The sequence below is a fragment of the Saimiri boliviensis genome, chromosome 17 (assembly GCF_048565385.1).
Source record: "Saimiri boliviensis isolate mSaiBol1 chromosome 17, mSaiBol1.pri, whole genome shotgun sequence".
In the NCBI taxonomy this organism is placed as follows: Eukaryota; Metazoa; Chordata; class Mammalia; order Primates; family Cebidae; genus Saimiri; species Saimiri boliviensis.
In genome coordinates, this window is record NC_133465.1 from 7,713,552 (window position 1) to 7,737,055 (window position 23,504).

General features: G+C 56.2%; 3 protein-coding genes across 9 annotated transcripts; 1 reads left to right on the forward strand and 2 right to left on the reverse strand.

Moving 5' to 3' along the window:
• The first annotated feature begins 313 nt into the window (after positions 1-313).
• Positions 314-5,787, forward strand: EIF5A (eukaryotic translation initiation factor 5A). 3 transcript variants are annotated; one of them, XM_003929156.4, is made up of 6 exons: positions 314-432; positions 2,935-3,120; positions 4,347-4,451; positions 4,672-4,803; positions 4,902-4,975; positions 5,143-5,787. In XM_003929156.4, exons 1-5 carry the CDS (start codon positions 364-366, stop codon positions 4,962-4,964), a joined length of 555 nt encoding a protein of 184 aa, XP_003929205.1. In that variant the 5' UTR covers positions 314-363; the 3' UTR covers positions 4,965-4,975; positions 5,143-5,787. The 3 variants fall into 3 exon arrangements, with proteins under 3 accessions (XP_003929205.1, XP_039331802.1, XP_039331804.1); XM_039475868.2 differs by lacking the exon at positions 314-432 and adding an exon at positions 906-1,068; XM_039475870.2 differs by lacking the exon at positions 314-432 and adding an exon at positions 1,286-1,430.
• Positions 5,788-5,994: 207 nt separating this feature from the next.
• GPS2 (G protein pathway suppressor 2) lies at positions 5,995-8,771 on the reverse strand. The gene is made up of 11 exons (XM_003929154.4): positions 8,661-8,771; positions 8,303-8,448; positions 7,828-7,937; positions 7,631-7,743; positions 7,389-7,468; positions 7,215-7,297; positions 6,893-7,046; positions 6,714-6,803; positions 6,545-6,624; positions 6,363-6,458; positions 5,995-6,174 (listed from the first exon to the last, which is right to left on the reverse strand). Exons 2-11 carry the CDS (start codon positions 8,394-8,396, stop codon positions 6,091-6,093), a joined length of 984 nt encoding a protein of 327 aa, XP_003929203.1. The 5' UTR covers positions 8,397-8,448; positions 8,661-8,771; the 3' UTR covers positions 5,995-6,090.
• Positions 8,772-8,954: 183 nt separating this feature from the next.
• Positions 8,955-22,891, reverse strand: NEURL4 (neuralized E3 ubiquitin protein ligase 4). Of its 5 annotated transcripts, none has more exons than XM_003929152.4 (29): positions 22,356-22,887; positions 20,744-21,188; positions 20,469-20,534; positions 20,023-20,321; positions 19,769-19,880; positions 19,590-19,678; positions 18,977-19,049; positions 18,548-18,809; positions 18,142-18,323; positions 17,754-17,839; positions 17,467-17,629; positions 17,180-17,378; positions 17,012-17,088; positions 16,847-16,925; positions 16,318-16,487; positions 16,098-16,229; positions 14,946-15,091; positions 14,645-14,869; positions 14,446-14,544; positions 14,197-14,358; positions 13,845-14,009; positions 12,332-12,490; positions 11,778-11,957; positions 11,552-11,639; positions 11,349-11,456; positions 11,067-11,211; positions 10,745-10,857; positions 10,491-10,656; positions 8,955-9,653 (listed from the first exon to the last, which is right to left on the reverse strand). In XM_003929152.4, the coding sequence occupies exons 1-29, from the start codon at positions 22,635-22,637 to the stop codon at positions 9,449-9,451; spliced, it is 4,677 nt and encodes a 1,558-aa protein (XP_003929201.1). In that variant the 5' UTR covers positions 22,638-22,887; the 3' UTR covers positions 8,955-9,448. The 5 variants fall into 5 exon arrangements, 4 of the variants coding, with proteins under 4 accessions (XP_003929201.1, XP_010338077.1, XP_010338075.1 ...); XM_010339775.3 differs by having other exon boundaries at positions 16,312-16,487; XM_010339773.3 differs by lacking the exon at positions 20,469-20,534.
• Positions 22,892-23,504: the final 613 nt, after the last annotated feature.

Sequence of the window (23,504 nt, forward strand, 5' to 3'; positions counted from 1 at the left end):
TGATCCGCTTGCCTCGGCCTCCCAAAGTGCTGGGATTACAGGTGCGAGCCACCACTCCCGGCCCGCCACTCTTTTATAGACAGTTTTTTTCTAAAGGACCTCGTAGACAATTCTTTCGGGAGCCGCAGAGCACACCTGGGGAAAAGACAGGAATACTAACTAAGGGTCTCTAGGGATGCCATAGGGACCAACACGGACTGAGGGCTTCAACAAGATGGTGTCGCCGCAGGACCGCTCTATCTTCCCGGATGAACTCTATCGTAGCGCACAGGCGTTCGATTTAGAGAAGTGAAGCCGAGATGGGTGGGAACCTGACCACAGAAGCGCGCTAGGAAGAGTGGGGCGGAAAGACAATTCCCGCGCATGTGTGGAACTGAGGGGACGGATTCCAAGACAAGGGGCCCACCCCACAGAGCAAGTTTTCTGAAACGTGTGAGTCGTTTAAGTCCAGTGAAAGCCGAGGTGTGGCGTATCCTGCGACGCATGCGTTCTAGGCGAGACAAGCGGTATAGTGGCGTGGTCTTTTCAACGCCCGGCGTGCAGACGACGTCTGAGGTGGAAGGGGCATTTAAGATTCCGAACACGCATGCGTTCTGAGACCGAGGCGTTTCCTTCAGTGGGTGTGGAGTGGAGGGCTCCTTATTGCGCAGGCGCAAGGACTGTCCGGTAGGACGAGCGGTCTATCAAGGGGAGGGAAGAGGAGGTTGAAGAGATTAAAAAACCGGGTGCGCCTGCGCGTTGCCGATTAGTTAGAAGCGCTCAGGGTTTGTGAGGGGCGGAGTCACGTATGCGCGTCATTGGACGGGTAGGTGGGAGGGAGGGTGGAGATGGGGTGGGTGTGTGCGCTTGCGCAGTGCGGGGGTGGAGGGCGGAGGAGATAGCTAGCACGCTTGCGCGGCTGTCATAGGGCTGCTTGGTTGGTCAGTGGGGAGTCGGCGCCTGCGTACTAAGACCCGTGTGCAGCAGCGACGGCGGCGGTAGAGGCGGCGGCGGCGGCGGCAGCGGGCTCGGAGGCAGCGGTTGGGCTCGCGACGAGCGGACGGGGTCGAGTCAGTGCGTTCGCGCGAGGTGAGAGCGGGCAGGGCGCGCGTGCGCGGTACCTTGACTTGGGCCTGGGAGGAGAGATGGAACTGCGCGGGGGTCGGGGAGGGGGCAGAGGGGAGCGGCGGTCGCCGCGGCACGGGCTCGGTCGGAGAGCGGCGCGAGGTGCGGAGAGGCGCGGGCGCGCGCCCCGGTTGGCGCGCGGGGTGACGGTTGGGGCCGGCCCGGTGACGTTGGAGCGACGCAGGGAGGGGGACGGTGAGCCGCGCGGCCGCCACGCGGGAGAGGCCGCCAGGCGGCCACGCCGGGGCGAGGGCCAGGTGCCAGATCGGCCCACCGGGGCAAGGGTACCTCGCCGTTGAGGACCGGGCGCCGCGCGGCCACGTGAGGTGGGGGAGGGGGCTATTCGGTGAGAGGGCATGTTGGGGGGGTTGGCGGACGGTCGGGGGGAGGGGAGGCGGCGTGGCTCCGGCCTGGCGTAGCCTCAGAGGAGGGGGCGGCCGCGGCACCGGAAGTGCCCCCCACGGGATGCTGCCCTCGGGGTCTCAGGCCGCATGGCCGAGCGTGGACCGGGGCCGCATGGCAGCGCGGGGACCCCTCCCCCTAGGTCCCGGCCACCGGAAGCCCTGGACCGCCACATGGTCGGCAGGAGCCGGCAGCTCCTACGGCGGAGAGAGCTAGTCCTTGCGGGGGTTCCTAGGGTGCCTGAGGTTTTGCGGAGTGGGAGAAGCCTGAGGTCCGGGTCCTGATTACCCCGGAGAGCCCGCTGCAGGCATATGTTAGCGCTTCCCAACCTCATGGGCCTCAGGAGTTTTCTTCAAAACCTTCCTGTAAAGTGAGGCGGCCAGCCAGGTGTAAGTGGCACTCCTCCGAGCAGGGAGGCCGGAGAAATGGGGAAACTGAGGGTGTTTGGACAGGAGCCCAACTCTTCTGTCGTCCCGTGCCGACAGCGCCTTAAAGTCTCAGGCAGACGAGTTTCCCACCGTGATAGACGCTCTTCACCTTGTCACTGTCTTCTCGTTGTAACTGGTTTGGGAGTTCCTCGGTTTCGAAGTCCTTAATTCTACTAGCCTAGTATCATTTCTACTACTCACTACTACCAACCTTTTGCTTTCATTTTATTGTCATTCACCACCCCCCCACCTCTCCCACTTTCTACTGACTGTACTGGCCCGGCCTGAAAAGCCGACAGAACAGATGCATCCTGGGAAAAGTGGGAGGACCTTCCAGGAGAGGCTGGGTTCCTGGGTTCTCTTTGGGAACCAAGATCGAAGTGTTTGGCAGGGGGATCATTTCGGAAACAACTTTGCTTTCTCCCCCTTGGCTCCATCTGCAAGTGCATGTTGGCGAGGCGGGAATCCCCCAAAGAGGCCTTGTGGTTTCCTGTAGCAGTGACTGGTTTGTGTGTGGATGGGGGGGGGGGGGTGTAACAGATGGGTGGGGCCTTGTCCTCCGGTCTCCACCCTCCCCCCCATTAGCCCTGCCCTTTTGCTGGATCATAGCTGCTCACCTAATTATAGCCTTGGCTATATGTGGGGGAGAGGGGTGGTTGGTTTCAGTGGCAAGTAACACCTGAGTCCTCCACCCTCCCAAGAAGTAGGCCTTTTCTCATCTCTGAGTTTTGACATTCCAGCTCCCTAGAGCCTTCCTTTCCCAAGCCACCACTGTAGCTTTGATTTGTGGGAGAGAAACCAGCTATTCCACCCTCCCATATACACAACAGTTCTTGAGTATATTTGAGCCCAGTCAGTATTTAAGTTCAGGAACTTTGACTTTATTTTAGGTGGGTAATGGAATAAAGAGTTGGGAAAATGTTTCTAGAGAGAAATGGGATAGATTGGAGGTCCTGTTAACCTCCATGCTTATTCACTTCAGTTCTCTTCTTGGCTCTAGTTGGAATCGAAGCCTCTTAAAATGGCAGATGATTTGGACTTCGAGACAGGAGATGCAGGGGCCTCAGCCACCTTCCCCATGCAGTGCTCAGCATTACGTAAGAATGGCTTTGTGGTGCTCAAAGGCCGGCCATGTAAGATCGTCGAGATGTCTACTTCGAAGACTGGCAAGCACGGCCACGCCAAGGTTAGAATTTCACCTCCACATCTTGCTTTCCCTGTGTCTCCAGTAGCCTTGGCGCTCCCAGCAGTCAGCTGCCAACAGTGCTGACCTTCCTTTGACTTTGCTTTGATTGTCTGATTCCTTTTGTTTAGGACTCAGCCCTCATACCCATTGAGACCACTACACCTGTTCCCCAGTCTTCAGCCTCTTGCGGTTACCCTTCTGTCCCCCCATCATTCTCTGGCATTCCCTCCATTTCCCCAGCTTTGTGCCAGTCTCTTAACTTCAATTCACAGGCCTTTATGCTCTAGCTGTTTAGTTGCTCCTTCCTTATTCTTGGTTTTCACTTTTTCTGTTTCTCTCTTCCCTTGAGCCATTGTAGGTGGTTGTTTCCATTACTATGCCCAAGGTTTCTCCAATTCTGACAGAATGAGGCCTTCCCCTGGAGGGAGGGACTCCTGCATTAATTCTGAACTCTCAGATCACTTTGCTGCTTGATTCCTCAGTTCTAGCTTTCCCTTTGGTACTCTGATGCAGGATCACACTCCCCCTACCTGCCCCATCCCACTCTCCGTGAGCCTCCATGCTTGCTTGGGTTTTAACATTCTTGCTAGCACTTCCCTCATCACCTCAGACTTATCCTGTCTCTTTACAATTTTTTCAGCCTGGTTCTTGTTGAGTTTCTTGTGGTGATCTTCCTTCATCAGTTTTTCCATCTTTTGACTTGATGCTGATCTTGAGTTATTCCCTAATGGCTAGATCCTTCTCTGTGCTCCTCTGGCATCCTTACTTTCTGGCTGCATAGTTATTTCTGATCTCCCTGCAAGTCCCTTTTTCTTTTCCGCTCTTTCACATTCCTTCTTGTTTTCTTAGCCGTTTCCTTCTACCTTATTTCCCAATTTCTCAGTTCCTTATCCTGGTGTCCAGAAAACTCTTCCAAACTTTTACCCAGACTCCTCCCGCCTCCCCTAGACTCTTAGCATCAACTGTCTTCTCCAAGCCTGCCATGCCGTTTTCTCTTGTGCTGTCAACCCCAATCTCAGTGGTGGTCTTTTACAGCCTCTGTTGGTTGTTGTTTTTTCTTTTAAGAGGCTTTACTGTTTCTTTAGTTGATTGGTTCAGTTCCAACACTCCCAGTCTTTGCCCCAACAATGTAGTCTGACTTCCCTCATCAGGCAAGATCAAGTTGAGCCTTTGTTTTCTCCATCTTAGAGTTTGGTTGGGTTTCTCTTTGTGATGCATACATACAGGTCCACCTGGTTGGTATTGACATCTTTACTGGGAAGAAATATGAAGATATCTGCCCGTCAACTCATAATATGGATGTCCCCAACATCAAAAGGAATGATTTCCAGGTATGTAGATGGTCTGAATGAGGATGGGTTAGTGGTTTATGGTGGAGTGGGGTTGGAGGACAGGGACTGACCAGAAGAGCTTGTGCTGGGAGATAGGAGGGAAATGGCAGGAGAGGGTATTTGGTATTAGTTTGCTATCATTCCAATTTGTCTATCAGAGCCTTTACTCTCAGCCTACTTGGGCTTAATACCTTCAGCTTCCTTCCCTATGTGCCCCTAGCTGATTGGCATCCAGGATGGGTACCTATCACTGCTCCAGGACAGTGGGGAGGTGCGAGAGGACCTTCGTCTGCCTGAGGGAGATCTTGGCAAAGAGATTGAGCAGAAATACGACTGTGGAGAAGAGATCCTGGTATGGTGCCTCCCTCCCTGCTTTTGTGCTCAGCTTTGCTCTGTACATTTTTTCCTCTGAGCTCAGACATCTCCTGGCTGTCCCTCTTGCTCCTCCAGATCACGGTGCTGTCTGCCATGACAGAGGAGGCAGCTGTTGCAATCAAGGCCATGGCAAAATAACTGGCTCCCTGGTGAGTCACAAATCCTTCACTGTCCCCTTTACATTTTGTTGTCCTCAGCAGAGCTGCTCTAGTCTTAATTGCTCCAGGCTTACTTTCTGCCCCTAGCCTGGCCCTGTCTTCCCTGTCCTTCCTGTTAAAGGTATTATCCTGTCTTACAATTTCTCTCTCCAACCCAGGGTGGCGGTGGTGGCAGCAGTGATCCTCTGAACCTGCAGAGGCCCCCTCCCCTAGCCTGGCCTGGCTCTGGCCTGGTCCTAGGCTGGACGACTCCTACACAATTTATTTGACGTTTTATTTTGGTTTTCCCCACCCACCCCCCAATCTGTCGGGGAGCCCCTGCCCTTCACCCAGCTCCCTTGGCCAGGAGCAAGTGAAGCCATGGCCTTGGTGAGCTGCCCTCCTCTCCTCCCCTCACACTACAGCCCTGGTGGGGGAGAAGGGGTGGGTGCTGCTTGTGGTTTAGTATTTTTTTTTTTTTTTTTTTTTTTTTTTTTTTTAATTCAATCTGGAATCAGAAAGCAGTGGATTCTGGCAAATGGTCCTTAGGCCCTCCCCACTCATCCCTGGTCTGATCCCCTGTTCCCCATGGCCCTTTACCCTAAGCACCATCCCAACAGACTGGGGACCAGCCCCTCCCCTGCCTGTGTCTCTCCCCAAACCCCTTTAGATGGGGAGGGAAGAGGAGGAGAGGGGAGGGGACTTGCCCCTCCTCAGGCATCTGGGAGGGCCCTGCCCCCATGGGCTTTACCTTTCCCTGCGGGCTCTCTCCCCGACACATTTGTTAAAATCAAACCTGAATAAAACTACAAGTTTAATATGAAGCCCCCAACTCAGCTGCTTATTTCAATTAAATGGGTATATTTGGAAGCCACAAAAAGACTGACCTCTGCCACTGAGTTCATTGGAACCCACTATCTGTATCACTTTGACTTGCTGTGGACCTGTCAGCCATCCCCCGACCCTCCAAGCAGCCTTGACCTATTCCAGACAGTTGGGTGGGAGGCAACACAAACAGCAGCAGCCAGGGGCAGTGGCAGGTAGATTTTATTGGCCTGGGACACACAGGGGGTACCCTCACCCACAGTGGGATGGGGGGTATGGTGTTGAAGATAATAATCTGATGGTCACTTGTGGTAGAATCGCGGGTTCTGGCTGTGTTGGATGAAGGGGAGCCGAGGGCCAGGTTGGCTGGTAGCTGCAAAGCCCGACTGGCGGTGGTGATGAAAAGAGGGCTTTGTCACTGGGCATACTCTCCCTTCCACTAATACCCTTACTGATAACCACCCCCAAAGAGGAAGGAAAAACCGGATGATGTGGGCCACCTGTCCTACCTAATTCTGCTTTTCTGGATCCCCAGTGTAGGGATTCTGACAGGTAAGGTTGTTACCATTCTTACCTTTCCTGCTGGTTGGATCTGCACAGGGAGCTGGGGGGAAGCAAGGAGTCCAGGGGCTGGATGCAGAGCCTGGGGGTGCATGGGGCGCAGAGAGGACTGCAGAGAACAGAGTCAGGACCTGAGGCATACTGAAGCTCCCCTTAACATATCTTTAACCCTGACCTCCCAAGCGCCATACTCACTGAGTCAGAGAAGCCCGTCTGCTGGTTAGCATGTTCCATCTGCTTTTGCAAGGACAGGGCACCACCAGGCTGGAGGAAACCTAGGTGGGGAGCGGGGGCATGTGAAACAAGAATGACACAGGGAGGGGAGGACCCAGAGAGCTAGAGGTCCTGCATGGGATGTTATCACCTGTCTGAGTGGGCTGAAAGTGGCCGTGCACCGCATAGGGCTGTGGCTGTGGCTGAGATAGGTACTGCACTGCAGGGAACGCCGAAGGAGCTGAGAAAGAGACACAGCTATTAACCCTTTACTCAACAGCATTCCTCTTTTGACCCTGAGGAAAGCCAAGCCCCCATCCGATGACTCACCTCTGAGCTGCTGGCTAGGACTATAGGCTGGCTGTGTGGGCCCATAGTGAGGTGGGGGCTGAGCAGTCCCATAGGCTCCACCAGGACTGCCTTGGAATTGTCCATGCTCTGGTGTCCCCGCAAAAGCAGCCGCTGAGCCCACATAGTGCCGGGTCTAAGGAGGGAGAATGAGAACTCGCCTGCAAGCTCCTTGAAAGCTGAAACTCAGTGACTTATGTATATCTTTATGCTGTTTTCTCCTAAATTTAAGTGCTTGATATGTCTGTGACTTGAATACTGGTGGCAAGGATATTTGGGAGTAGGCATCCCATCCTATTCTTACCGTAAGCACTTGGGGTCCAAACATTTGTTTGGCTCTGTCAGCTGCCATAAGGGTGCCTGGGCGATTGTGTCCTCCAGGGCTCCCTAGCAGGGGAGAAGGGTGTTAGGATGCCGAAGCGGGAGGCTGCCACCTCAAAGGCGGCTGGTTCTATCGGGTAGTTTCTTCAGTCCTCACCCTGCATGCTGAGAAGATGAGTTCCTGTGTGAACAGTCAGGCTCTGCTGGTATGCAGCTGATGTCAGGGTGGTCAGGTCACTAGAGTGAAGGGAAAACAGGTGAAAGTCAAGGACAGACAGCCCCTCTTCTGTCATGAAACACTGGCGCTCTCACCGTCTGTCCCCAGCCCCACTTGGCCCCCATTTCCGCTTTTGGTATTAGTTTGCTATCATTCCGATTTGTCTATCACTCTCATCCCACCTTTGTTCCTTGCGCCTCCGTTTTTCCTCCTCGTGTAAGACTTTCTTGAGCTGCAGGAAAAGCTGGTGCTTCTCTTCTTGTAGGGCCAAAAGCTTCTCCTGCAACTTCAGAATCTGGGATGGGGTGGGGAGAGAAGATGAAGGCAGGAAGAGTCAAGGGAAGAAATCAGAGCTTGGAGAGATCAAGGGACTGCTTACTTGTTCCTTGGTCTCCTCTAGTGACATTCTCTCTTCCATTTCCTTTTTCTTCCTTCTTTCTTGCTCTTCCTTCATCTTCTGTTCCATCATCTTGTCCACCTCTTCTTCCTCTGGAGAATCAGGCAGAATGAGGAAAAGGCAGGGTAATAAAAATTCCAACGTTACAGATTGAAGACCAGCAAAACCCAGTCATCCCAACACGCCTGTGGGCTCTTTTGCCTCGAGGGGACACGCTCCCCCCATCGCTGCAATAGGGAATGGAATGGAGAGGCTTTATCAGGTGCTCTCCAAGGTCCTTCCCAGTTCAAGGGTTCTGGAGAGTGGACGAGGACGCTTAAATCCTACCACAACAGGGCTGTTCCTTCCCTCCTCTGCGCTCGGCAGCGGGCGCGCAGGTTGGCCGGTGGGTTGGGGCCAGCCCTGAGGTACAGGAGCCATTCTGGGCCGTATGCCCCCCGCTATGGCCCCGGCTCACCCTGCCGCTTGCGCTCCCGTTCCATCATAATGTGCCGGTGCAGCGCCCTGGCCATGGCGTTGGAAAGCTTGGGGCGCTCCAGGAGTGCAGGCATGGTGCTGCCGTGGACGCCCGGCTGTCTATCACTGCCAGACCTCAGACGAGACCTATAGGGAGGCGGGCGCTCAGAGGGGGCCGCGCCCGGCTCAGGCGGAAACCCGTCCGCCCGGCCCGCTCGCCGCCCCGGTCACGTGTCCCGGGAGCCAGCCACCCGGCCGAGCCCGCAGCCCCCGCTCCAGCACCCGCGCGGGCGGTGCTGGGTCCCCGGCTCGGTGCTGCCGCTCCCTGCCTGCCCAGCCCGGACACCAGACCTCCTTACCCGCCTTCTCAGCGCTTTCTCCGCGGCTCCGGCGCGCCCTGGGCCCTGCGTCACATCCGGCGGCCCGGCGAGTCCTTCCGGAGACACGGCGGCGGCCGACATCACTGGTTGGGTGAGAGAAGGCGGAAGCGCGCTGCGACGGGTGCCCGCGGCGTCCAAATCCCGTCGTTGCAGGCGACGAGCGCTGCACGACTGCTTTGGCATCCTTAGTTCTCTTAATTTCGCGGGCCCGCCTGGCAGTACCCCAGAGGACGCAGGCTCCGGAAAGGGGCGCGTGAGAGAGAGGCCGAGGCGGAGGCTCTGAGACGGTGTTTATTGGCTCCTTAGAAATCAGAGTCAGTAACAACTGTACAGAGGCCCCCGTCTTCCGTGCGCCCGCCCTTCCCCGCTCCCGCCCAGTGGCCCCGGAAAAAGCAGCTTCATATGGGCACAGGTAGAGACTCCTCTGGGATTCACAGTAACCAAAAACAAAAACGGAAATAAATTAAGTGATGTCGGGGAGGGGAGTAATAGGGAGTCATGTTCCGCAAATCAGTGCATGAAGAAGGGTACCAAGGCCTGGAGCTGGGCTCCCGCAGCTCCTCCCATCAGACGGAGTGCTGGGCCTCTGGACCTGGAGCTGTGCCGCTTCCCGCCTACATCTGAGAGCCTGCCTACATGCTCCTGAGCGGCCGCCGAGCCCCAGCACCTGTGCATGCCACAGTCACGGGAATGAGGTGGAGGCAGTCGCCACTCGGAGTCCATGGGCCCGAGGCCCGACTGTGCTTGTCGTAGTGGTGTCTCACCCCTCATTCCACCCGTACCAGCAGGGCATAGAGGAGTGTGGCCCCCTTCTCCTTAGTGACCCACTCAAGTTCGGCTGGGCTGAAGTGAGGGTCAGAGGGTTCTCCATGGGCAGCGGAAGGGGGTCCTGGGGTGTAGGAGCCAGGACGCACACACACCTGGAACGCCACCTGAGCCTGGTGCGTCCGCTGGGATTTGGGGTCCCGGAATCTGTCAGACAAGAAGAAAAAGGGAAGTGAAGCCTCTCGCCCCATCACCTCTCCCCTTGCAAAGTCTGTTCCAACCACACAAGCCTTGCTATACCTAGAAAATCCTCCCACCTCATGAGAACTTCCTTCTAGCTGTTCTTTCTACCTGAAATGCTTTTCCTCCCAAAGCCTGCTCAGCTACCCTTCACTTCCTTCACTTCATTTCACCTTCCTTCTTCAAGCCTTTGCTCGAATGTCTCACACCTTCCAGGCTGGAGTGCAGTGGCACAATCTCCGCTCACTGCAACCTCTGCCTCCTGTGCTCAAGTGATGCTCCTGCCTCAGCCTCCCAAGTAGCTGGGACTACAGGCGGGTGGCACCATGCCTGGCTAATTTTTGTATTTTTAGTAGAGACGGGGTTTCACCATATTGGCCCGGCTGCCCTTGAATTCCTGACCTCGTGATCTGCCCACTTCGGCCTCCCAAAGTGCTGGGATTACAGGCGTGAGCCACTGCACCTGGCCTCCCACCTTCTTACGATGCCCACAGCAACAGCACTGGTGTTTCCTTCACCCCACTCTTTGTTTCCGTAGTTCTTACTTAGACATACTAAATATTTACTATGTATAAACATTATAGAGAAAAGGCAGAAGTTCCACAAGAGCAAGGTTCCTTTACCCACTAGAAGAGCATACAAGTGGTTATTTGTTCAGTAAGTGAAGAAAGGACTGCGTTGGAGACTGGACAGCTAGCAAGACGAGAAAAGGGGAGGGTAAATCACGAAGACCCTAGTGGCTTCGCTGGGGCCCCTCTCCGTCTGAGGCCCTGGAAATCTCCCCCCACCCCTCCCAGTACTCACTGCACTTTGGAGGCCAGGGGCTCAGCCCCAGCATATTGAAGGGAGGGAGAAAGCAGCACCGGAGGGGGCTGCTCTTCCCGAGGAGGTGCACAGTTCTCGCCAGGCTCCTCAAACCCTACCCTAGGCTCTCCCTTCAAGGGACGGCAGCTCAAGATGGAGGCAGTACCTGGGAGGAGAACTGGGTTAGGACAGCCCTCTTTATTCCTCCACAGCCCCCGGGCTCAGCCCACCCTTCGAGGGCCTGCTCCCAGTACCTGCTCCCAGCTCCCCTCGGTCCAGCACTCTCCGTACAGCTGCCACATTGCTCCCGTGATATGCCATGTGCCATTTCTTGGTTAGTGTCCCAGCCTCCAGGCAGGGATTCACTCTAGGAGGTGGACAAGCGGGGCAGATCGAACAAAGGCCACTGGCTCCCCTATGGAGGAGCTTCACAGGGCTCTTCCTTAGGAAGTTCCTGGCACTTCCTGGCTTTTCCCTAGACAAAAGTTCTATCACTTCTTCCATGCACCCTCTTGGGATCCCCATTTCTCCAGGGAGCAAACAGTAGGGGAAATGAATGACCCTGCCCATATGTACCTGAGGTTGAACCTGCACCAGCCAAAGGGCAGTGCGTATTCCCGGGGAGGCTCCCCTCTGCGCCTGTGGGCCTCGTCTCCTCGCAGCTTCCAGCAAGACTCACAGTAACAGAGGCTTCGCTTTGGCGGAGGCATGAAATAATCTTCTGCAGGACAGTGAGTAGCAGGCTTGGTGCTGTGGCTCCCACCCTTGATCTCCAGCACACTGCCACCCTCCAGCTGCTCTCCAAGGCTCTGGGCCTGGCCCTGGGAATGAAGTCAGTTCTGGGGGACTGGGACTCACCAGGAAGCAGGAGGAGTTCTTGGAAGCGAGAGCAAAGGGCATGGTACTCGCAGCTCTTTAGAGGGCTAGCAGCAGGTGGTGGACCCCAGCACACACTCTCCTTGATACCTGAGGGAGCAGAGGGGCACAGGTCACAGGAGCTGGGCCAGAAGGGTGGGGGTGGGGGAGTGGGGCAGGAGCTGGGTCCCTTTGGGCTGGCACACCGTCCACCATGTCCGCTTTCTCCATGTCCCCTTGGGTTCCAGAACTTTTCCCACTGGCAGCCCCTGGTTCTGGGTTCACGATTGTCACCTGCAGAGAAGAGGGTAGTCAGACAGAGCTTGGTCAGATCCCAGAGCCTGCAGATCCCTCCCTGGACCACAGACTGTCCCTGTCCTGGACAGCCCAGACTCTCAGGCACCCCTCCTCCCTGCCCCCACTGCCACTAACCTGCTCACACTGGCCATAGAGGTCTACAAGCGCATGGCATGGCTGGGGCACATCTGGCACAGCTACCCCCTGGTCCACCCCATTGACATGGAGATGCAGTCCCCCAGAGCTGTCCAGCCGCAGTCCCAGGATGGTGCCTTCAGGGCACGTGTCCAGATTTGGCCCAAACTTCTCACAGATCTGGGAGGAGAGACCAGCTGTCTTCCAGAGGTCAGACTGCACCACAGCAGCTGTCCCGCCCTTTACTCTGTTTCCTGCTGCCAGTGCCTTGGCTTTGCTTCCACACTTGCCCGCTGCCGAGGCTCTCCTCCCGCTGCAGTTACCTAGAGCCCCTCCCCTTCCCCAAAATTGGCACATTCGCAATGGCAGGGACACTGCAGGAAGCAGCAGGCCTAAGACTGACCAGGCAGCGGTACTCAGCCTTGCCTGCCCACTACTGTCCCCCTTTTAGACCTGTGGTCCTACCTCCAGGGCCAGGGGTCCCTCTTCTCCCTTCTGGCCAGCCCTTCCCTACTGAGGCATGGTTCCATCCCTTCTCTCTGGCTCCTACTCACCTTGAGACCATTGTGGAAGACGCCACGGCCCCGAAGCAGCCAGGCTGCCCGTTTGAGGGCACACGCAGAAGCAGGGAAGTTGAGCCTCTCAGGTGCACAGGTGATGACTCCCAGGACAAGGGAAGATGTCCACTGTCGGTTTAGGAAATCTATCCGCACCTGGGGAGGAAGGAACTGCTCCACAATCACAGCCTCCCAGGAAGAACCAGGCTTCTCACCCTTGCCAAGGAGGGAATATTGCACCTCCCAGAGTGTGGCCTGGGATGCTGCCTTTTCTTATGCTTGGAAGGACCAGAAATGCAAATGTAGTTGTTTTTTCCCCCCTTAAAAAAAAAAAAAAAAAAAAAAAAAGAACCATCAGCTGGGTGTGGTGGCTCATGCCTGTAATCCCAGCACTTTGGGAGGCTGAGGCAGGTGGATCAACTGAGGTCAGGAGTTCAAGACCAACCTGAGCAACACGTGAAACCACGTCTCTACTAAAAATACAAAATTAGCCAGGCATGATGGTATGTGCCTGTAATCCCAGCTACTGGGGAGGCTGAGGCATGAGAATCACTTGAACCCGGGAGGTGGAGGTTGCAGTGAGCCCCAAGATCGCCGTTGCACTCCAGCCTGGGCAAGAGTGAAACTTCATCTCAAAAAAAAAAAAAAAATCATCTGCTCTGCACCTTCCCTGTTTGAACCTTTATCTTACTGTTGCCTCTGTAAGGATTCTTATCTCTAGCACTCCTTCACCTAGCTAGCTTTTTTTTTTTTTTTTTTTTTTTTTTTTGAGACAGTCTTGCTCCATCATCAGGCACCAGGCTGGAGTGCAGTGGCGCAATCTCAGATCACTGCAACCTCTGCCTCCTGGGTTCAAGCAATTCTTCTGCCTCAACCTCCCAAGTAGCTGGGACTACAGGCGTGCACCACCATGCCCTGCTCATTTTTCTACTTTAGTAGAGACAGGGTTTCACTATGTTGGCCAAGATGGTCTCGATCTCTTGACCTCGTGATCCGCCCGCCTAGGCCTCCCAAAGTGCTGGGATTACAGGCGTGAGCCACCACACCCAGCCAATTTTTAAATTTTTTTTGGAGACAGGGTTTCGCTATGTTGCCCAGGTTGGTCGTGAACTCATGAGCTCAAGCGATCCGCCTGCCTCAGCCTCCCAAAATGCTGGGATTACAGATAGGAGCCACCGCACCCAGATTTACCTGGCTACCTTTTGACATATCTTTGTGTCTGTAGTCAAAAGGCCCCCTCCTGGAAAGGCATCTCTGCCCCCACATATGGGATCCAGCATTTCCCTTGCACTACTCCAGCCTGTTCCTACTGCTTCACTTACCAGTCACCAGGTAGGGACTTCATGGTAACTGACTGACAACCCCCATTACAGGCTATGAATAAAAGCCCAGGAAGCTCATCCAAGTGGCTTCCTTTCTTTTTCTCCACCCAAAAAAGCCTTTCTTCAGGAACGTTGGTCCTGGATCACCGTGGAGCGAGAGGGACTAGGGATAAGGAGGCAGAGCCCACCTGGACCAGCAGCTGGGGCACCAGAGGCTGGTTGATGACAACGATGCCCTGATTGTAGCTGGCCACCCGTGTGGCCGTACGGTTCCCATTAGACAAGAGGATATTCTTCCCATGATTCTCCAGGAACTCAAGGGTGGCGGGCATGATACCCACTTCATTCTGGCCCTGGTGTGGAGGAAGGGACTGAGCTGCATGGGTTGCCAATGCCAGGATCGACCCACTCACTGGCATCTGCACAGAGCCTGAATGTGAGCCTCCACCCAATGAACAGAAAATCCAGAAAAGGCCTAGCATCCAACAGCCCAGCCACTGCCCAACCATATGCATAGCAGACCATCCTGCAGCCTCTTACTCCCAGGCCACGCTCCTCGCCCTCGTCATCCTCCTCGCCCTCACTGCCGGTGTCTGAACTGGGGGAAGGAGGCTGGGTGCCTTCTGACTCCTCTAGCCTCGTGGAACTGACAATTGACACACTGCGGACTGGCCCGTAGAGATCCAACACAGCCCACACGTTCTGGGAGACACACAAGACCCAAAACCTCAGAGATCAGCAGAAGACCTCAACCACACTCCCAGAACCCAAGGAAGCTCTCTGGTCTACCTTGGCAATGCCGGTGGCTGCAGGCCCCATATCCTCTCCATCCACGAGGATGTGCATCGTGTCATCTGCCCCCCGACGAACACCCACACGGCTCCCCACCTAGGACCAAGCCAAGACGAGAATAGACAATGCTCAGCCCACCTCTCCCTGCTGCCTCCACGCCCAACCCCTCCCCTGTCCCTGGAGCCAGCTGCTTCACCCCCAGCCTCTCTAGGTTCCGGCCATAGTTCATCCTCTGGAGCTGCCCATCACGTCTCACTTCACAGCTAGATACCATCCAAGTGGTCTTCGTCCGGAGCTCTGGTAGGGACGGAGGCAACCCTGGGCCACCGCCTGCTCCGGGTCCCATCTCCCCTGGTGGTAGTGTGGTCAGCCCCAGCCGCAGGGAACCTGCCCACTTCTCATCCAGCTCTTCCACTTTCACCTACGAGACACAGGAAATATGAACTGGCCAGTCATGATAGGCCTGGCAGCCCCTCTGTCACATTGCTACAGCCTACCTCAAAGACTTCCTCAGCCCTGAGTTCCTTGGTGCTGAAGACAAGGCCATGAGCATAGCCAGCAGCACGTACTGCCCTCGTGCCATCCTCCTCCAGAGTGACGTTCTTGCCACAAGTACTGTGGAATCGGTGAGCCACACCAGCCACTGCGAAAACATGGCACCAGAGGAAGGGGTAGGATTGGGGTGGCGAGCTTCAGATGGAACACAGAGCAAAGTTTTCAGATGAAACAAGATGTGGACACCAAGTGCCCATCTGCATCTGCCATTACTACTCAGGGCCTCCTGGCACCTCTTTATTCTATTTATTTATTTATTTATTAGATAGAGTCTTACTCTGTCACCAGGCTGGAGTGCAGTGGCGCAATCTTGGCTCACTGCAATCTCCGCCTCCTGGGTTCAAGTGATTCTTCCACCTCAGCCTCCCGAGTAGCTGGGACCACAGGCACGTGCCACCACGCCCGGCTATTTTTTTGTATTTTTAGTAGAGACAGGGTTTCACCATGTTGGCCAGGATGGTCTCGATCTCTTGACCTGGTGATCTGCCCGCCTTGGCCTCCCAAAGTGCTGGGATTACTGGCGTGAGCCACCGCACCCGGCCTTTATTCTATTTTTTTTGAGGCAGGGTCTTGCTCTGTCACTCAGCTAGAGTGCAGTGGCACAATCACGGCTCACTGCAACCTTGACTTCCTGGACTCCAGTGATACTCCCACCTCAGCCTCCCAAGTAACTGGGACCACAGGTACATGCCACCACACCTGCCTAATTTTTGTAGTTTTAGTAGAGATGGGGTTTCGTCATGTTTCCCAGCCTGGTCTTAAACTCTTGTGCCAGAGCAATCCACCTGCCTTGACCTCCCAAAGTGCCAGGATTATAGGCATGAGCTACTGTGCCAGGCCCTGACACCTCTTTGCATTATAGCAAGACTCATTTCCAAACCTGGCATGCTCAGCTTATGGTGTCCTGTCCAGGCTCTATGTGCCAGGTATAACCTCCCCGTCATCGGATGCTTGCCACCGTGAGCTGTCCCCTCCCTGGAGCCGGTGGCCACCCCAGCCAGCTGTCTTTGAACAGCCTCTCTAACCTGGAAGCCCTACTCCTCAGGTGCACAGCAGGCAAGCAGAGCCCATCCAGCCCCTGCCCTGCGGCACACCTGGGGAGTGTAGTGGGAAGGACTTCTCGGTGGCGGTGTTGCTGGTCGCCAGGCTGTTGTCCATGGGGCCGGTGGCATTGGTTATGGAAACTTGGACACATTGGCCATAGAGATCGACTACCGCATACACCTCTGGGGACGAGAGGGAAGGTCAGAAGCCTGATAGCCAGGGTGGTCTGGGCTGAGGGCGGCAGGCTGAAAGCCACGTAGTCACCTTTACCCGGAGGCAGGCCCGAGCACGCGGCGCCTTGGTCCTGGCCGTTGATAAAGTAGTGCAGGTCACCCTTGGCTGTTCGCATCATGCCAATGCGTGCACCTGTGCCCAGCGCGTCCAGGTCACACCCGTAATTGTTGCGCATTGTGTTCCCATCTTGCATGATGGCTGTGCCACTGGGGGGATGGCAGAAGGGTGAGTCAGCCTGCCAGCTTCATCTTCACATAGGCCGCTGCCCACTCCCTGCCTGTCAGAACCTTCCAGTGCCTTGGGCTGGGGTCTCGATCTGGGCGTAAGGCCCAATCCTATCTCCTTTGTCCCTGGGATCCTCTCAGGAAAAAGCAAGAACTACCTAAGAGAAAGGAGGACTGAGTCCCTGCGGGGCTGAGTAGGGATTCCCAGAATCCAAGGGAGGGGACAGGCAGATCCCCTAGGTCTGCCACTGCCCACAGCCACCGTAGGCCTAAACCTTGCTTCCCTGATCCCAGCCAGCTCCACCCAGCCCCAAGCTGGCCCCCAAAGCAGGAAGCCCGACCTCAGCATCCATGTGTCATAGTCAATGTCTGTCATAGTGTTGGGGAATTCCAGGTCTTCAGGGCGAATGGCAGTCACTCCTGGGAAGAGGCAGGGGTAGGTCAAGGCTGCTCCCCCAAGGCACAGGCATCCAGCAGCCCCCAACACACACACAGACACCCCTTACCAGCCTCAATGGAGCCTGACCAGCGGTCTACCATCTTCTGAATGACAATTTCAAACAGCTCTCCATCCCGAAGGGCTCTGCCAAGGAGATTGGTGATCAGAGAGGCTCTGCTTGGGTGGCTGAGGCTAGGCAATAGGAAGGTGGGGACATGAACGTCAAGAGACTGACCGATTGGAGATGACAATGGCGTCATTAAACTCGCTGCGGCAGTTGTGGCGGAGGGCGGTGCGGCCCCCGTTAGTGATGACGGCATTACTGCCGTGCAGCTGGTGGAAGCGCAGGTCAGAGCCCCCGGCCCCTGAGGACGGGGAGCTTGGAGACACCTGATTGTTCCCTTCAGGGAGTGGCTCAGGAACTGGAGGCACCTCTGTAAAAGTGGACATCACCCTTAGGTCTCTAGGTGTCTCTAAGACCTCCCAAGGCCACCCTAAGCCCCAGCCCAGCCCGGCCCTCACCCACGTCGTCCACAATGGTGGCCTGGGCCGCCTGGCCGTAGAGATCGACGACAGCATAGACGCCCGGGGGCACGTTCCAGGCAGCAGGGCCCTGAGTCATCCCATTGACAAAGAAGTGGAGAGTCCCGTCCTCCCGCCGCACCACGCCCACCGTGTCCCCTGCCTTGGAAGAAGGGGGTGCTGGAGTGAGGAGTCAGGCAGAGTTCCTGCCGGGGCTGGTCCTGCGTCAGCCCCACGGTGCCTGTGAAGCCTGCTGCGGCTGCCCGGCAGCACGCCCACTTTCCCACCTTGAGGCGGTCCAGGTTGTGCCCATATTCATCCAGGATGGTCGTCCCATTGTGCATCACCCCATTCCCAGTCATCATCCAGGTCCCTGGGGGGACAAGGAGCATCAGGGGACATGAGAGGACACACAGGGCTCCTCTCCTTTCCATAGCAGCGCCCACAGGACTCCCAAGCCCACAGCCCACCTTGCCTTTTCTTGGACAACTGGCTTTCTTCCCTGAGCAGGACAAGAAAACTCTGCAGCTCCCTGCCCACGGGGCACTCTCTAGCCATTGAATGAGTGGTCACAAGAGTGACAAATGAAAAAGGGGCTGGAGAACGAGTGCCAGGGATCTGGGGATAGCTTCCCCCCAAAACCCTATCCTGGCCCTGCCCTTCCTGGGAGCTCACCAGAGCGCAAGTTGGTCATGGTAGAGGGCAACTGGAGGTAGGCAGGGTTGTGGGTGGTGACGCCAATTTCAATGGAGCCAGCCCATTTGTCCACCATCTTGTCGATGCGCACCTGGAACACCTCTCCATCCCGCAGGGCTCGGCTGCTCAGCACCACGCCATGATTGAAGTCATCAGTGGCACTAAGGGCACAGTGAGTGGAGAGTCAGATGCCCAATACATGCTCTCAGTGTGCCAAGGCTTCGCCCGGCAATGCCTGCCAACACTCACTGCCCCAAGCCAAAGAGCTAAACCTCAACCTCCAGGAAGCTCCCCCGCCAGGCTCCCTCTGCCTTCCACTTCCTTGTCCCACCTCTCTCCCATTCAAACCCCTTCTTCAGGCTTCTTCCCACTCCATGGGCCATACTGGGGCCTCAGGGCAGTGCGTCCCTCGTGGGTGATGGCTGCTTTCTGGCCACAGTTGGGGTGGAAGAGCAGGCGCTCGGGTTCCGCCTGGGCAGGAGCAGCTCGTCGGAGAGCGCCCTCAGGGGACAGTGCCCGTAGGATGGCGTTGTTCCGGCGGAGACGGTCACTGTGGTTGTTATTGTGGACGATGGTCACCTTCACTGCCATCCCATACAAGTCCACCACACCATATACCACTGGGGGCGTCAAGGGGGTCGCCACTCCTGTGGCAGGAAGGTACAGGGATGTGGGAGTGGGCAGGGAGAATGAGAGGAGAAAGTCACACACAAGGAGACCAAGCACCAAAGAGAAGCAGGAGGAGGAGGTACGGACCCCAATCCCAGCCCCACCGAACGCCCTAGCCCAGAGGCCCTCTCTGAGCGGCCCTTACCCTGATCAATGCCATTGATGAAGAAGTGCAGGGCTGAGTTAGACTTCCTTGTGAGGCCAATGTGGTCACCCTCCTACTCAAAGAAGAAAAATAGTTCAGAGGAGTCCCGGGGCCTGCCCAGCACCCCACTCCACAAGGGAACAACTCCAGAAAGTATTCGCCAGAGTCTCAGATCACCCTCAAGGACAGGTCCTGGGCCCTTGTTTTCCAGATATGACAATTTCTACATTTCCTCAGTGCTCGATATGAGTCAGGCACTGAGTTAAACCACCTCACAGACATCAGCTTTGACAAGTCTCAGCCTATGGAATCAGCCTACTCGGAGGCTCATTTTAGAGGCCGCAGCAAATGGAGGGACAACCAAAGAGGGTCAGCTTCTTGCCTCAGTTTGCCACTACAAATGGGCAAAAAGTAAGAGGAATTCAACCATCTGACTCCAAAATCTGAGTGCTGAATTCTTGGGCAACTCAGCCTTCTTGGAAGGAACTTTTAGGCAGAAGATACAGGGACTTGCTCTAGGTTGAAGAGGAGAGAGCCTGCTTAGTGCCCAGGCAGGGACAGAGTACCTGTGGCTCCGCTGGAGAGTGACCCGAGGCTCTGTGCCCACCCTCACCTGCAACTCATCCAGACTGAATTCGCAGTACTCCCGGCGGGTACCCTTGCCATTCGTCAGAATTCCACAGCCGCTCATCATGATGGTGCCTGGGTGATGATAGACACAGGTTGGGGTATGGGCTTCCTTCCCCTCAGCAACACCAGGACTGCACCCCCACCCCTGCCCAGGGCTGGTACCTGACTGGAGGTTGGTCATGGTGGCTGGGTACTCCAAACTGTTGGGGTTGTGGGTAGTGACACCAATCTCAATGGAGCCTGACCACTTATCAACAAGCTTGTCGATACGGATCTGGCATTGAGGGAAAGAAATGCATAAAGGGCCCTTCAGCCCTTGGTTCTTCCCCAGGGCCCACCCTCCTAGCATCAAGGGCCAAGCCCCATCTTTAGCTCTCAGGGATAAGGTGCCAATCAGACCACAGGACTTTGCACACCTCAAACATCTCATTGTCCCGAAGTGGGCGGTTGGTCATGACAACCCCATTGTTAAATTCATCCAGGGGCCGCCGGCGCTCAGCTGTCTTATTATTGTTGCTGAGTTTGATGAGGGTCCCACACTTTTCATGAAAAAGCAGGGCATCGTTGGAAGTGAGAATGGGCGACGTGGCAGCACCGCTAGACCCCAGGCCTTCCCCTGCCGGCGGGGAGCTCAGGTTCACATTCAGAAGCCCTCCATTGTAGGCAGACAGGATGGTGTTGCTCACCACCTCAGACAGCTCCATGCTGGCGAAGTCTATAGCAGCAAGATGGAAGAAGGAAGCTGGGATGAGGCTCTATGCCCCCAGGCTTGGTGCCTCTCTCTGTACCCCTTCTCCTGAGGGCCCTCCCTTGTCCACCTCACTTCCCACTCCCCTTCCCAGGGCCTCCCCAAAGCCCTCACCATTATGCGACTCAAGGCTGTTAGGAAACGTCTCCGGCCGGGCCTGCGCTGGGGACACCATGAAGGCTGGGGACCAGGTAGGATGGGAGGGGAATAAGGGTTCAGTCCCTAATTCAGGGCCCATAGCCAGGAGACCCCCCATCCTCTAGCTCCCGCTCTCCCATTCAACAGACTTGGGGACCAAAGTGGCCCTGCCCACACCTAGCCTATCTTGTCACTGTTATTTCCCCCATTCCATCCCCACCCTGCCACCACTGCCCTAGCTGTGTTCTCACCTTCATCAGCAGAAGTCCCCTGTTCAGCCAAGGCAGAGTCTTCAAGGGGGGCCAAGGGCTCGAGGGGAGGTGTGGGGATGGGAGTAGGGGGGCTGAAGCCTGGCTCAGGGGGTAGCACAGTGATCTGGGTGCACTTGCCATAAAGGTCCACAACGGCCCAGACTCGAGGGGGCAGGCCTGTGGCGGCCACTCCACAATCCCGCCCATTCACCCAGAGCCGCAGCTCTCCAGCAGCTGTGCGCTCCACGCCCACACGGTCCCCTTCGCCAAGCTGGTCCAGGTCCTGACCATACTCCTCCAACACAGAGCGTCCATCTCTCAGCACAGAGCAGCCTGACACTACCCACGAGCCCCCCTTCAGCCCTGTGGCACTGCTTGGAAAGTCCAGCACACTGGGATCCAGCGCTGTCACCCCAATCTCAATGGAGCCACTCCAGGAGTTGACCTGGGATAGGGGTAGTGGACAGAGGCTTAAAATGGGCCACCCCCTATTCCACAGACTACCATATCTTCCCACCTCTCAGATAGCTAACTGGCTTTCTCTTGGAACACTAATCCAGAGATGCAGATAGTAATTTTATGGACTGTGGCTCGGTAATTATTTGGGCGTTCTTTCCTTTAGCAACTCTGCTTTCTACTCAGTCTTTACTGCACCACTCCTTTCCAAGCCAAGCAAGAGTTCCTTAGTTCTAGCCTCCTGTCTCCCCTGACTTCCCTGGGTTCTATGGCTCTCCAACCATCCAGATTCACCGACTTCCTATACCCACACCTCTTGCTCTGGTGTATCATTCCCTTCCCTTGGCCTAATTCTCTCCAAGGATCAGGCTCTACCCAGATTCAATCTTCTCCCAAGTTCTTTTTCTGTTAGTGTAGCCTCTTCAGTGAATCACACACACCTCCCTCACCCTGGATAGTTCTCCTCACCTCTGTTCTGGCACAGCCTGTGAGTTTGTCCTTCAATGGTTTGTTGTTTTTTGTTTTTTGTTTTTTGTTTTTTTTTTTTGAGACAGTGTCTGACTCATTCTGTTGCCCAGGCTGGAGTGCAGTGGCACGATCTCGGCTCACTGCAACCTCCGCCTCCCAGGTTCAAACCATTCTCCCGCCTCAGACTCCAGAGTAGCTGGGATTACAGGGGCGCGCCACCATGCATGGCTAATTTTTGTATTTCTAGTAGAGACGGGGTTGTTTCATCACATTCACTAGGCTGGTCTTGAATCCCTGACCTCAAGTGATCTGCCCACCTCGGACTCCCAAAGGGCTGGGATTAGGTTTGTTCGTTCCTTGGTATCTCTCTTCTCTTGCCATCACATCTCTGACATCTCTCCATCCTCCACGCCCAAGAAATTGTACCAGGAGGTCTGGTCCCAGCCAGTCTAGCGAGTTAGCCCTCGTGTCCCTTCTTTGCTTGAGAAAACTCAAGCTCTTAATGTCTTCTCCTTCAAACTGAATATTTCTGATTCATGCTGTCTTCCTGCCCGTCCCCTGGTACTCTATCACCTTTCTGTTCCCTCGGTGCCCGGCGATGTGAGCTACCCAGGCTGTCCTACCCCGTCTCCCTCTAGTCCCCTCCCACCGCCCTCCACATCTCGGTTCCGCGAACCCAGCGCTGCACCTTGCGGTCGATGCGGACGGTGAAGACGCGTCCATCGCGCAAGGGTTCTCGGCTCAACACCAGACCGTGGTTAAACTCCTGGCCCGGCTGCTGCCGCCGCGCTGTACGCCCACAGGCCGACAAGCTCACCAGGCGCCCAGTGCGCGGGTGCAGCTCCCCGCCGCTACCGAGAACCCCGCTGGACCCCGGTCCTGAGCTGCTTCCGCTGGGGCCCCCACCCCCGCTCGGCACCGGTCCGGGGCCTCCCCCAGAGCCCCCACTCCCACCCGACCCCGCCGCCATCTCCGCTGACACCGGGGCAGCGCGACAGCCGCGCTTGGCGGCACCGTGGCAACCGCGGCGGGCAGACACCCTGAGGAATACGACCGGGGGCTGAGGCCAGGTATGCTTTACGGCACTGCTGGGCAATGAAGCAGCCCGGGCTAGGAGCTGGGGACGACCACGGTGAGAACCGAAGGACGACGCGGTCGGGAGGCTCACTTTACGGCATAGCGGGATGACGGAGTGGCTCCGAGAGGGACGAAGACTTGGGAAGGGAGCTTTTGCGACAGTGGAAGGAAGACACGCCCACCGCAGGCATCTTTACGACGGTGGGTTGCTGGAGTCTAAACACTTTCTGCTTTGCGACAGCGGTACCGATGACTCCGCCCTCGCTTGGGGGAGGTGACACCTTGAAGCACCCACTTTACGGCAAGAGGGGGGCGTGACTCCCATTAGGCTGCACGCTCCGAACAGCGTGAACCGAGTCTGGAGAACCCAGGGAAGTGGTAGTGAAAGTCCAAGTGAAAGTCTATGCCCGCAAGGCCACCGAGACCGAAATGTCTTGCGACAGTGCCGCAATCCCTCTACTTTGCCTCACAACTCTGCGGAGAGACCGAGCGAGCCGACTGGCGGGGCTGGGGGAAGCTCGCTGATATTTCAAGTCAAGCTCAGCCTCAGCTCCAACTCAACCAAACTAGTCGATGTTTAAGGCCAAAAGTAAAGAGTCTAAAGAATCCTGACAGGCAGTTTCGAGCAACGGCGCTGAGGACCCAAAAGATCTCCCTTAGGGCCATGAAGCCCTCAGCCCAACTCCCCGACGCTCACACTCAGGCTGGAGGACCGTGACGTCACAATCGAGCTTCTCGCCCCCCGGCCTGGCCCCCTGAC